Source organism: Anolis sagrei, chromosome 4 (assembly GCF_037176765.1).
Source record: "Anolis sagrei isolate rAnoSag1 chromosome 4, rAnoSag1.mat, whole genome shotgun sequence".
NCBI lineage: Eukaryota > Metazoa > Chordata > Lepidosauria > Squamata > Dactyloidae > Anolis > Anolis sagrei.
In genome coordinates this window covers 27,438,193-27,451,221 of record NC_090024.1, presented here as the reverse complement: position 1 = coordinate 27,451,221, position 13,029 = coordinate 27,438,193, and the positions used below count along the sequence as shown (strand labels likewise).

The window sequence follows — 13,029 nt, the reverse complement described above, 5'->3', positions numbered from 1 at the left end:
ATATAACATGCAGGATGTATTTTCATTCACTGGACCAAATTTGGCACAAATACCCAATACGCCCAAATGTGAATACTGGTGGGATTGGGGGGGGGGGTTGATTTTTTTCACTTGGGAGTTATAGTTGCTAGGATTTACAGTTCACCTACAACCAAAGAGCATTCTGAACTCCACGAACAATGGAATTGATCCAAACTTGGCACACAGAACTCCCATGATCAAGAGAAAATACTGGAAGGGATTGGTGGGCATTGACCTTGAGTTTTGGAATTGTAGTTTAGCTACATCCAGAGAGCACTGTGGACTCAAATGGTGGACCTGGACCAAACTTGGTAGAATCAAGATGCCCAAATGTGAACACTGTTGTATTTTGGGGAAAATATACCTTGACATTTGGGAATTGTAGTTGCTGGGATTTATAGTTCACCAACAATTAAAGAGCATTCTGAACCCCACCAAAGATAGAACTAGGCCAAACTTCCCACACAGAGCTGGCATGGCTTGAAGGAACTCACTGGCATGAGCCTCTCTCCATCCTCACACGCTCTCCCTTGCCTGCACACGTGCACCATGCTGCCATGCGCTGAGCATGCCTGCTTTCCCTTCCCCCCGCTTGGAGTCTCAGAAATAGTCCTCCCCTTGGCTAAGAAGCTGACTGAGAGGCCAACCAATCACAGAGGAGGAGGACTTTTGGTGAAAGGATTTGCCCTCTGTTTCCAAAAAAGAAAAAGAAGGACAGGCAAAGAGATCTTCAGCCTTCTCTGCCAAAGGAGTTCCTAAGACCATCAGAATTATATGTTTTCTGATGGTCCTTGGTGATCTATGAAACACTGATCTATGACAAAGTGACAAGTGACACAGGAAAATCAGGGATGAGAAAGTAATTAATTTGTTTAAAGAAATTGGGATGCAAAATAATCCATATGCTAAATTAAAATGGAGATGGCGAAGAGAGGCTACAAGATGCAGGAAAGACTGGCCTCTTTTGGATAAGAATAGGAATGCTCCTCCAAAACAGTGCCAAATATAAATGAGTTATCTCACCAGTTGGAGAAGATATTTACAGCAAGAAGTTGTGCTGGCAGAGATAGTTATTCTGGAAATATGAATGTCATGGAAATTAAGAGCACAATGTTGTACATCTCTACTTGTGAATTCAATCAGACTTAGTACCAGAAAAGCAGGCAATAGAATCACACTGTGGGTGGAAAAAAGTCAAGAAGGTCATTCAACTCAACCCTTAAAAAACCCAATTAATAAATTACTTGTTTGTAACATCTTCCTTTTTACAACAGCTACAGCATAATTACATTATTTTCGAACAGCAATTTAAGAGGTATCGTCATTCCTGTAATGGCATAACTTTTCAATGCACGAGTTGGCAGAGTGTCGGCTTCTAGATTGCAGCTTCCAGCATTCCTTACCACTGGGTGTACTGAACAAGGCTACTGGGTATTACAGGTCAACAAACATAGAGAAGGCCACACTTTGCCCACCCTTTTTAATTAGTTTTATAGCAGTGGTTCTCAACCTGGGGTCCCCAGATGTTTTTGGCCTACAACTCCCAGAAATCCCAGCCAGTTTACCAGCTGTTAGGATTTCTGGGAGTTGAAGGCCAGAAACATCTGGGGACCCCAGGTTGAGAACCACTGTTTTATAGTAATTGGAGTGTAATCTCATCATCTAGTTGAGGAGGAATACCACATGGTTCCAGTGCTGGTACGTGCTATACTTTATTGGCTGTAGTGGGTATTCAGGCAGTGAAATAATAGGAAGGGGGAGAGGGTTTTTGTATTTCAAGCCAGGAGCATGCAAAAATGGGGGGGGGGGGGGTACATTGTCACCTAAATCTGGGGCTGAGTCCAATCATTGTTGCTTCACACCGGCCCCAGATTGAGTGGATGTGTTTACCTATTCCACTCTTGAACTGTGACAGGAGCAAAGTACAGATTGTCCATTGCCGAATGGTCTTCTTTACCTTTGCTGTCTTTTGCCATTGTAGCAGCTGGTCATAGAGCTCCAGACAGCTCTTGGCTATCACTAGATGGCTTTTGCTTATGAGCATTACAGTTTAAGGAAGAATCCTGTAAGGAGCCATCACATGCACACTTGTAAACTAGCCCACACCTTCAACAGTGTGGGTGATTTTAAATACTTGAACCTGCAAATGAACAGGAAATGCACATCATTCATGCTTCCTGTTTTACCATGTGTAGCATACAAGTCAGTGCATCTTTCCTTTGAAAAGATGCATGTGTTCCCAATCCAAGAAGAGCTAATGAATTATCCTGTGGTGGAAAAGTTATGCAAACATCAACAAAATAGGAATCAAAAGTAACTCACCACTTCCTTTTCTCTCCCCTAACCTTCAGTTCCAATTTGATGATTCAACAGCAAGCAAGCAAAAAAAGTTGTCTAATCACCTGTGACAAATCCTGAACTGCTTCTGAAACAGTTGTCTACCATTGTTTTCCTTTTATAGACATTACGTCTATAACTTTATATGTAATGCCTAGAATGTCAAGTTAAACCTTTAATAGACTGCTTTAGTGAAAACCAGCAGTTCAAATGAGAGAATCGAATCACAGAACACAAGGTGGGGAGGAGTGAGAACTAAGCTGGATTTGGATGAGTAGTGTCTTCCTAGACCTACTACTCCATTTCCCCCCCCCCAAAAAAAAAAAAACTTTCTACAGCCTCAGATTAACAAAATTTGAAAGATTTTCTGTTCCTGGTTTGAAAATGTTATTTCTTGTTTCATTGTGTGGTACTCACTTTGAAAAGTGTTGTTATACTCCAGAAACTTCATTGTTGTGGCCATCACAAACTATGTTGAATTAGTTGAGGCTCTATGAGATATTCATTGAAAAATTATACCAAAATGTGCTGCAGGATGTCCCACAAACAACAACGTTTTGGCAGTTTAATAATTGTTCTCCATGTTTTTATGATAGAACCAATTAGGACATGACATTTACAACCCAGGAACAAAATTGTGTTACAAAGTGTTGTTACCAGCCTCGATCAGGAAAAAAGAAACAGATGGTTTTGTTATTAGGGAGGGAGATTTCTACAAGCCACAAGTGAGATTCAGCATTCAACATTTGAGAAAAGGGGGAGATTTTTCCAAGCTATGACTAAAGAATGGATTTCCTCATAATAAAGCAGACACATGACAAGTGAGGAGGTTTTCTTCAGCAAGTTGAAACAGTAATATCAAAATACGTTGATGATATATTGTATCAACTAGAGATAATGGATCTAGAGGGAATTAGAGCTCACTGGAAGTACTTGAAATAACTGTAAAATTGTCCCACCTTTGATGAGAGTCTTTTGGTTCTTGTCAGATCTGAACAGGAAATTACAAACTACGTGTGTCAAGAAAGGCAAAAGTAAGCCTTGATAACTACTTTGTGCTCTTGCCTGTGAACTTTATACAAGAACCATACTTATTACTAGTCTTCAGAGGATTTAACTGCCACTCCTCCTTCTGTATTTTGACAAAAGTTAACCAGTAGCAAGTGACACAATCTGCTGCACTGTTGCTGAGAAGCAAGCCTACTGAAGTCATCTGAATATGCACAGAAAGAGTATAAGAAAACAGACAGCCAAATATCAAATGCATTCCAAAATACCTTAAATGCGCTGGATCCAATCTGATATTAGAAACTAAGCAGTATCAGCCCAAGTGAGTACTCTCAACTTTGAGTACTTCTTGCCTACGAAAACGCTATGAAATTCATGGGGTCACCAATGTCAACAGGCAACTTGTAAGCATGTAAATATACAATATCCAATATGCTCAATATGCTAATATGTTTGTCAAGGAGAACACCTGAATACATATATATATCCTATAAATTTGGCTGGTTTCCAAAATGATGGCATCAAACCTTCAGTACATGCACACATATACTTTGGAGAACATACACTGACCTTGACCTCTATTAAGACCAACTTAGGGCCCTTCCACATACCCCTATATCCCAGAATATTAAGGCAGAAAATCCCACATTATCTGAGTGTGGACTCAGATAACCCAGTTCAAAGCAGATATTGTGGGATTTTCTGCCTTGATATTCTGAGTATAGGGCTGTGTGGAAGGGCCCTTAGACCAACTTAGAGAGGTGGCTGGAACGTTCAACTCGGGATACCTAAGGTTAAAAAAATCTACACAAAGCTAGTGATTGTAGGCACCCATTTCCTTGACTCTTCCATGCACTTCCTGTGTACAAAAGTCTTATCCTGTATTATACATACATTTCCTTGGGATCATCATCAATCTCTTCTGGTCACTTCTGGAAGAAGTTGATGATGATCCCAAGGAAATGTATGTATGAGAGACTCCCTCCTGGGCACACAGAAAACTGGGTGACTTGGAAGGCACTGAACAGACTGTGCTCTGGCACCACAAGATGCAAAGCCAACCTTAAGAAATGGGGCTACAAAGTGGAATCCATGACATGTGAGTGTGGAGAAGAGCAAACCACAGACCATCTACTACAATGCAATCTGAGCCCTGCCACATGCCCAATGGAGGATCTTCTTGCAGCAACACCAGAGGCACTCCAAGTGGCCAGCTACAGGTCAAAGGACATTTGACCCGTCGCAAAATCTGTTCCTGCGGGAGCAAACCTTGCTAGCACATCCCTGATGTCATGAGACTCCGCCTCTTGCCCCACCCCTTTCTCCGCCTCTTTCTCCTTGCGAGAGTGGTTTTTCCTTTGCTAGGGCAGCATTGCCAGCATACTCTCTCAGTTGGCAGAATTCAACTGAGAGAAAACGCGGGCAATGCTGCCCTAGCAAAGGAAAAACCATGCTGGCAAAGAGAAAGGGGCAGAGAAAGGGGCGGGGAGAGAGGCGCAGGCTCATGACATCAGGGACGTGCTAGCAAGGTTTGCTCCCGCAGGAACAGAGTTTGCGACGGCTCTTTAATAGAATACCAGGTCTGCAAACTTTGTGTTTTGTTTGTTTATTTGTTTGTTTTAATGCAATACAACTGTTTTGGTTCACTCCTAACATGATAAACAAAAATAAATCATCAACCTCTCAGCCACCCTGAGTCCCCCTAGGGGTTGAGAAGGGCGGGGTCAAAGTGTTCAAAATAAAATCAAAATAAATAAATAATCATCTACATTGCGTAGAACATATTTCAGTATTCAGCATGAAAGTGATAATTCTGCAACTTTTCAGCCCACCTCAACTACAGTTACTAAGTGTACTAGAGAACTACAAGGCCATTAATCCCATTTCAGTGGTCGAACATGCACCTCACAGCCCCAATCCAACTCTTAGATATAAGCAAGGAACCTACAATTCCCACTCCAAGTAATCTGATAAACACATAATTTGTTTCTCTGTAAGCTTGTATAGAAGCAAACATCTGCACACATGAGACTGGATCTTGAACTAGGATTAGGAAATCAGATATAAAGGGCTCCACATTTATTAGGGTGGCAGTGTAATAAACCTTAGAGCAGTGATTCTCAGCTTGTGGGTCCCCAGATGTTTTGACCTTCAACTCCCAGAAACTCTAACAGCTGGTAAACTGGCTGGGATTTCTGGGAGTTGTAGGCCAAAACAGCTGGGGACACACATGTTGAGAACCACTGCCTTAAGGAAGGAGATTCCCAATTCCTTCTCTATAGGGAGAAGGAAGGAACGAAGTATACAAGTCCTATTAACGATCATGTACTTTAAATTTTAAGAGTCAACATGATGCAATGCTGTTTCAGCATTGAACTAGGACTCCAGGTGAGGGTTCAAATCCCTGCTCAGCCATGGAAACACATTGGGTAGCCTTGGGTAACTCATATTCTCTCAGCTAAAACCATATTTTCATAGAATTATAGAGTTGGAAGAGACCTCTTGGGCCTCCCAGTCCAACCCCCTGCCAAGAAGCAAGGAAATTGCATTCAAAGCCCCCCTGACAGATGGTCATCCAGCCTCTGTTTAAAAGCCTCCAAAGAAGGAGCCACCACCATATTAATCTTGTGAAGAAACCCTGTGACAGGTTAGCCTTAGGTCTCCACAAGTTGGAAACATATTGAAGACACTCAACAACTTTTAAACTGTTTCAAAACTCAAGGAGTATTAGAAGGCTGTGCCATCACTTATTTCCCTTTGGGATGGAGTTCAGAAACCTAGTGCTAGAGGGAAAGTTAGTCTGCCTGAAGAAGAGATGTATCAAGAAGTAGTAGTAGTAGTAGTAGTAGTAATAATAATAATAATAATCTTTATTTATACCCTGCCACCATCTCCCCGAAGGGACTTGTGGTGGCTAACATAAGGCCAAGCCCAAACAGAATACAATAGAGCAAAAGTATATATAAACAAAAACAATGACATCAAATAAAATACTTAATAATAACATAGTAATGAAATAAAAATAACAAAATCACAATACAAACAAATAATAAAATGGTAATACAGTGTTCCCTCACTTATTGCGGGGGTTAGGTTCCAGGACCTCTCGCAATAAGTGAAAAACTGTTATGTGAGTTATGTGGGGATGCTCTATTTATTTTAATATTTATACATTATTTTAGTAGTTGTACACTATTTTAAGTCTTTATAAACTTAAAATAAAGTGAAGAAAGGAAGGAAATACCCTTTGAGGCTGGAGGGAGGAAGGACTGAGGAGGAAAAGTGCCCTGGAGAGCTGTGGTGGCAAAACCCCACAAAACAGTGAAAATACCATGATATATATTTTAAATTAATATTTTTGATGTATTGTTGAAGGCTTTCATGGCTGGAATCACTGGGTTGTTGTAGGTTTTTCAGGCTATATGGCCATGTTCTAGAGGCATTCTCTCCTGATGTTTTGCCTGCATCTATGGCAAGCATCCTCAGAGGAGAATGCTTGAAATCCGCGAAACAGCGAGTCCGCAAAAAGCGAACTGTGAAGTAGCAAAGGAACACTGTAGACTTAGACAAGGAGAGCAAGGCCCATGGATAAAAATGGATAGAATTTGGTAAAACTCATGAGTGAGATAGGTAGAAAGTGCTATGATTTGTGGGGGGGCACGGACAAGATAACAGTAGAGTTAATCTTCCACTGAGGGATAAGATGAAGAGTATCAGAGAGACAAGTTGGACTTGGGACGGGATGTGGCATGGCAATTGATTGTTCAGTCCTCAAAAGCACAATGTAAAAGCCATGTTTTTAAACTTTTTCTAAAGGCTGCCAAGGTGGGAGCCTGTCTAATCTAATATACAGTGGAAGAGGTGTGAGACGACAGAAGTGAGACCTGGCTGGTGCCTCGGCAGGCTCCTCACCTCTCTTGCTGCGTCTCCATCGGGCGCCTTGGCAGTGACTGTAATCCATACAGTTCAGGACGATCAAGGCAAAGGAGAAGAGGCGAAACTGCATCCTTCAGCTCCGTCCTGGGCTGGGAAGGGGGGCTCCCCGCAGCAGCAAAAAGCAGTGCAGCTGGGGATGTTTCCAAGATCACCAGAGCCGAGCAGTGAGAAACTTCCCTCCCTTGGAAGAGGCAAAGTGACAGAGAGAGGGAGAGCGGGCGAAGGCTGTCCGAAGCCGCTCTCACATCCCCAGCATCTTCAATGAGCCAGAGCCACTGAGCAGCAGTTTCTGTGCAGTCCTGGCAACTCTGAGCATCTCTGTTGGTCTGTGAGAGGAGAGAGAGAGAGAGAGAGAGAGAGAGAGAGAACAAACATGAAATGAACATGCAGAAAGTCTCCATCATTACAAACCCACATGCCTAGGCTGGTTTACAGAAAGGGTCCATCTACACTGTGGAATTAATTCTGTTGGACACTACTCTAACTTCCATGACTCAATGCTACAGAGTTGTGAGCTGTTCAGCAGTGGAACTCTCTGCCCTGGAGTGTGGTAGAGGCTCCTTCTTTGGAAACTTTTAAACAGAGTTTGGATGGCTATCTGTCAGGGGTGCTTTGAATGCAATTTTCCTGCTTCTTGGCAGGGGGTTGGACTGGATGGCCCATAAGGTCTCTTCCAACTCTATGATTCTAAGTGTAGTTTAGTGGGGCACCACCACTCTTTGGCTGAGAATTATAGAAGCATAGAATATAAACCCCACTTGCCCTGTTTCCAACAAACTTCAGAACCTCTGAGGATGCCTGCCATAGATATGGGTGAGATGTCAGGAGAGAATGCTTCTGGGACAGCCCAGAAAACTCACAGCAACCCAGTGATTCTGGCCATGAAAGCTTTCAACAACACATAGAATCACAGAGTTGGAAGAGACTTAATGGGCCATCTAGTCTAATTCCCTGCCATACAGGAAAGCACAATGAAAGAATCCCCGACAGATGGCCATCCAGTCTCTGTTTAAAAGTTTCCAAGGAAGGAGAAAGGTTTTGGGGTGCATTGACCCCGCAGAATTAATGGAGTGTGACAGCACTTTAGGTGCCATGGCTCAATGCTATGGAATCATGGGAGTTGTAGTCAGGGAAAACTAAGGACTCTGGAAAGCAGCAACTTCTGTGATTCCATAGCATTGAGCCATGGCAGTTAAAATATAGTTGCAGTCTCAGATAACTCTGCAGGACTCACTGTCAGATGAGTATCACCCTTTTTTGGCTGAGTCCTTAGGTGCATCTACATTGTAGCATTCATGCAGTGTGGGTCCACTTTAACTACCCTCACTTAATGCTATGGAGTCCCCAGAGTTATAGTTTCATAAGTCCTTTAGCCTTCTCTGACCCCCGTGGTGTAGTGGGCTAAACCCTTGTGCTAGCAGGACTGCTGTTCAAATCCAGCGGAGACTGGGGTGAGCTCCCATCTGTCAACTCCAGCTCCCCATGCGGGGATGTGAGAAAAGCCTCCCACAAGGATGGTAAAACAACCAACATCCGTGCTTCCCCTGAGCAATATCCTTGCAGATGGCCAATTCTCTCACACCAGATGCAACTTGCAGTTTCTCAAGTCGCCCCTAACACACACAAAAAAGCCTTCTCTACCAAACAATGCTGGTGCCTCACCAAACTATAACTCCCAGGATTCAACAGAATGAAGTCAAGGCAGTGATAAAGTGATGTCTAACTTTATAGATGGACCCACACAGAAACAAACAACACACACCCCCTCCAGCGGATCACCCTCCACAATCCTTATAGGCGGGGGAGAAGTGAGAAAAAGAGGGAGAGAACCTCTCCACACTGGCATATAATGCTGTCGGAAACTCTATTAGTGTATGATTAGCGCAGGCTGCATTATAGGGCAGTGTAGATGGGGCTGGAAAGAAAGAGAGAGAGAGAGAGAGAGGGAGGGATGAAGGAAGGAAGGAAGGAAGGAAGGAAGGAAGGAAGGAAGGAAGCCCAATCCCAGGGAGGCACCCACGTTCCGCCTGGATCCCGCCTGGGCGCAACGCGGTCCTGAGCGCAAAGGAACTCGGCGGCGCTCTTTCGGGGGTCCTGCTGAACTAGGATGGAGGCCCCGCCCACTTTGGGGAAGGGGACGCGCGTGGACAGCGGGCAAGGGGCGCCCGATTGGTTTCCCCGGGAGGGGGCGGGTTCAGCCCTGGCTTCAGAAGGTGCCCCCCAGGATCCCGAGGAGCGCCTTGCCCTTCTCGCCAGGCACCTCTCTCTCTCTCTCTCTCTCCCTTCAGCCCCTCTTGCGGCGCCTCTGGACCTGGGAAGGGAGCAGGACTGGGGGCTCAGGGGAGAGAGCCCTCAAAAACAAGGGGAGTTCTTTTTTTCTTTTTTAAAGTATGGTATAGTATAGTTTATACGCACCCACTATACTAGAATAGTACAGTATAGTGAAAGATAGTACAGTACATATATACAGGGTGAAGCGGGATGCTGTGGGATATACACATACTATACGATTAAAGTATTGTGTGTGATATATACATACACACTTTACTATTATACATACACACAAACTGTTCCACAGCATATATATATATATACACACACATACATACACACACACATATTACATACACAATACTAGCCTATACTAAACACTATACTGTACACTATACAACACTATAATGTACACTATAATATATATATATATATATATACTATTCCACCGCACATAATACTACACTATACTATACTACACTATACTGTACACTGTACTATACACTATATTACAATGTCCTATACACTATAATATACTACACTATACTACACTGTACTGTACACTACACTATACTATGCACTATACTACACTATAATGTACACTATACTATACACTATGCTACACTAAACACTATATTGTACACTATAGTATACCACACTGTCTTATACACAATATTACAATACTATACTATGAACTATACTACACTATACTGTACAGTGTACTATATACTAGATTACACTGTGTTATACACTAGAATATACTACACTACACTATACACTATACTAAACTATCCTATACACTATACTACACTATAATGTACATTATACTATACACTATGCTACACTATACACTATACTGTACACTATACTATACTACACTGTCCTATACACTATACATTATATTATACACTATACTATGAACTATACTACACTATATTGTACACTATACACTATACTACGCTATATTATACACTAAACTACACACTATACTATATACTATACTGTACACTACACTATGCACTATACTACACTATACTATAAACTATACTATGAACAATACTATACTATACTACACTATACACTATAATATACACTAAACTACACACTATACTCTATACTATATTGTACACTATACTACACTGTCCTATACACTATACCATGAACTATACTACACTATACACTATACTACACAATGCACTATAATACACTGTCCTATACACTATAATATATTGTACACTATACTATACCTATGTACACTATTATTCCACCGCATAAAATAGTACACTATACTATACATATATATATACATAAAGAGAGAGAGAGAGAGGATAATATATAAGTATAGTGTAGTATTATATGCGGTGGAATATATATACACAGTACTATTGCAGCACATGCAAGAGAGCGCCTTTCCAGGAGCGAAAGGGAGAAGAGAGGCAGAGAGGAGTGCAGCATCACCACCACCACCAACAACAACAGCAACAACAGCAGCAACAGCAGCAGCAACACCAACATCAGGAGTAAGAGTGTACCTCCTTTGCTGTCCTTCCCTCGCCAGGGCTCTTTCGCTCCCTTCCCGCGTGGAAGCAGACGGAGCAAAGCGTGGAAAGCAACACACGTGGAGCCTCCTCTGCTTCTGTCGCTCTTTCCAAGGCGCAACGGAGCCCTGAGGGGGAGAGGGAAGCCAGGGAAGGTCCCACCTCGGCGGCGGCTTAATCCCTCGGAGCCGCGCTGGGCTCCTGCTCGGCCGCTACTTGGCGCTTCCGAGGGCCTTTATAGGGCGCGCGTCCCCCTCGAGCGCTCGCTCGCTCGCTCTCTCGCTCCTCCGCCTCGCCTGCTCTGGGTCTGCTTCTCCTCGCGGAGGCGGGAAGCAGAGGGCGCTGTGCTCCACGGCATCCACCTCTCCGCCTGCCAGGGATGCAGAATTGGGGAGGGACGGGTGGGAGGGCACACTCCTTGCCCTTTCCACCCTCTCCAGACCGGGGCTTCTCCTCCAGACCTTCAGGAAAAGGAGTCGGGATTCACTCGAGGAAACTTTCCCCTGCTTTCCTCCCCACTGAAAGCTCGGAAAGCATTTCAGAGGGACCAAAGCAGCACTTCAGTTGCAACCTATCATTTATTTATTTATTTGCAGTATTTGTATACCGCTTTTCTCACCCCGAAGGGGACTCAAAGCGATTTACACATAAGCAATGACAAAATTCAGTGCCAATACAAACAATTGCAATTAGACACTACAATTAGACATAAATCAAGTTAAAAACAGTGCATCCACAAGCAATAAAACCAGGCATGTAGCCAGAGGCGGCCCTAGGTAATTTTCAATGGTAAGCAAACAGTATTTTGGTGCCCCCCCCCCAAAACCAATCACTATCTATCTATCTATCTATCTATCTATCTATCTATCTATTAGGCCTGGGTAACAACGCAAAAATTTGTTTCTAAAATCGTTTTGTAATTGGGGTTTTTTTTTGTTTCGATATTTAAAATAATTACAAAATTTTCAAAAAAAAGTTCGGTATTTACGAAATTTCGTAAATATTTACAAAACATTTTGTAAAGATGGCGCCCTTTTTTTCAATATTTTTTCAATATTTTTTAAATTTAATTATTAATTTAGTAGAATAGGGAGGAGAAATTAAAATTATTATTAAGGAGGGAAGGCAGGCACTCACTCTGGCGGGCCCTCTAATCAAGGTGGTCAGTTGAAACATTCACACCTCGGTCCAGCAGACAAGAGTCCTTTGTCCCACCCTGGTCATTATTCCACATAAATATATAAACCCTTTTTCCTACTTCCAACAGACCTCACTAGTAGAGGATGCTTGCCATAGATGCAGGCAAAACGTCAGGAGAGAATGCCTCGCTCGCCCCTCTCGCTCGCCGCTCGCTCGCCCCTCTCGCTCGCCGCTCGCTCGCCCCTCTCACTCGCCATAGATGCAGGCGAAAAGTCAGGAGAAAATGCCTCTAGGCCATGGCCATATGGCCTGAAAAAACCTACAACAACCCAATCAGGGACATCTGTAATCACCTCTCAACAAAAGATTGCTCCAGGCACTGCCAGGCCATCAAATGCTAATCAAGGTGGTCAGTTGAAACATTCACACCTCGCTCCAGCAGACAAGAGTCCTTTGTCCCACCCTGGTCATTATTCCACATAAATATAAACCCTTATAGATATAGACTTCACTACCTCTGAGGATGCTGCTTGCCATAGATGCAGGCAAAACGTCAGGAGAGAATGCCTCGCTCGCCCCTCTCGCTCGCCATAGATGCAGGCGAAAGGTCAGGAGAAAATGCCTCTAGGCCATGGCCATATGGCCTGAAAAAACCTACAACCACCCAATCAGGGACATCTAATCACCTCTCAACAAAAGATTGCTCCAGGCACTGCCAGGCCATCAAGTGCTAATCAAGGTGGTCAGTTGAAACATTCACACCTCGCTCCAGCAGACA

The 13,029-nt window shown here is 43.2% G+C and overlaps 1 protein-coding gene across 2 annotated transcripts in view; it reads right to left on the bottom strand.

The window, feature by feature from the left end:
- The window catches only part of RSPO2 (R-spondin 2), a 121,860-nt gene extending 110,460 nt beyond the window's left edge, over window positions 1–11,400 (bottom strand). Inside the window, exons 1-2 of one of the 2 annotated variants that reach the window (XM_060775772.2) lie at window positions 11,106–11,400; window positions 7,279–7,628 (exon numbers count right to left, since the gene is read on the bottom strand). In XM_060775772.2, the coding sequence (XP_060631755.2) occupies window positions 7,279–7,372 (94 nt within the window). In that variant the 5' untranslated portion in view covers window positions 7,373–7,628; window positions 11,106–11,400. Of the gene's footprint in view, window positions 1–7,278; window positions 7,629–9,322; window positions 9,401–11,105 lie in introns of those variants that run through there. The other variant, XM_060775774.2, reaches the window with a different exon arrangement.
- Window positions 11,401–13,029: the final 1,629 nt, after the last annotated feature.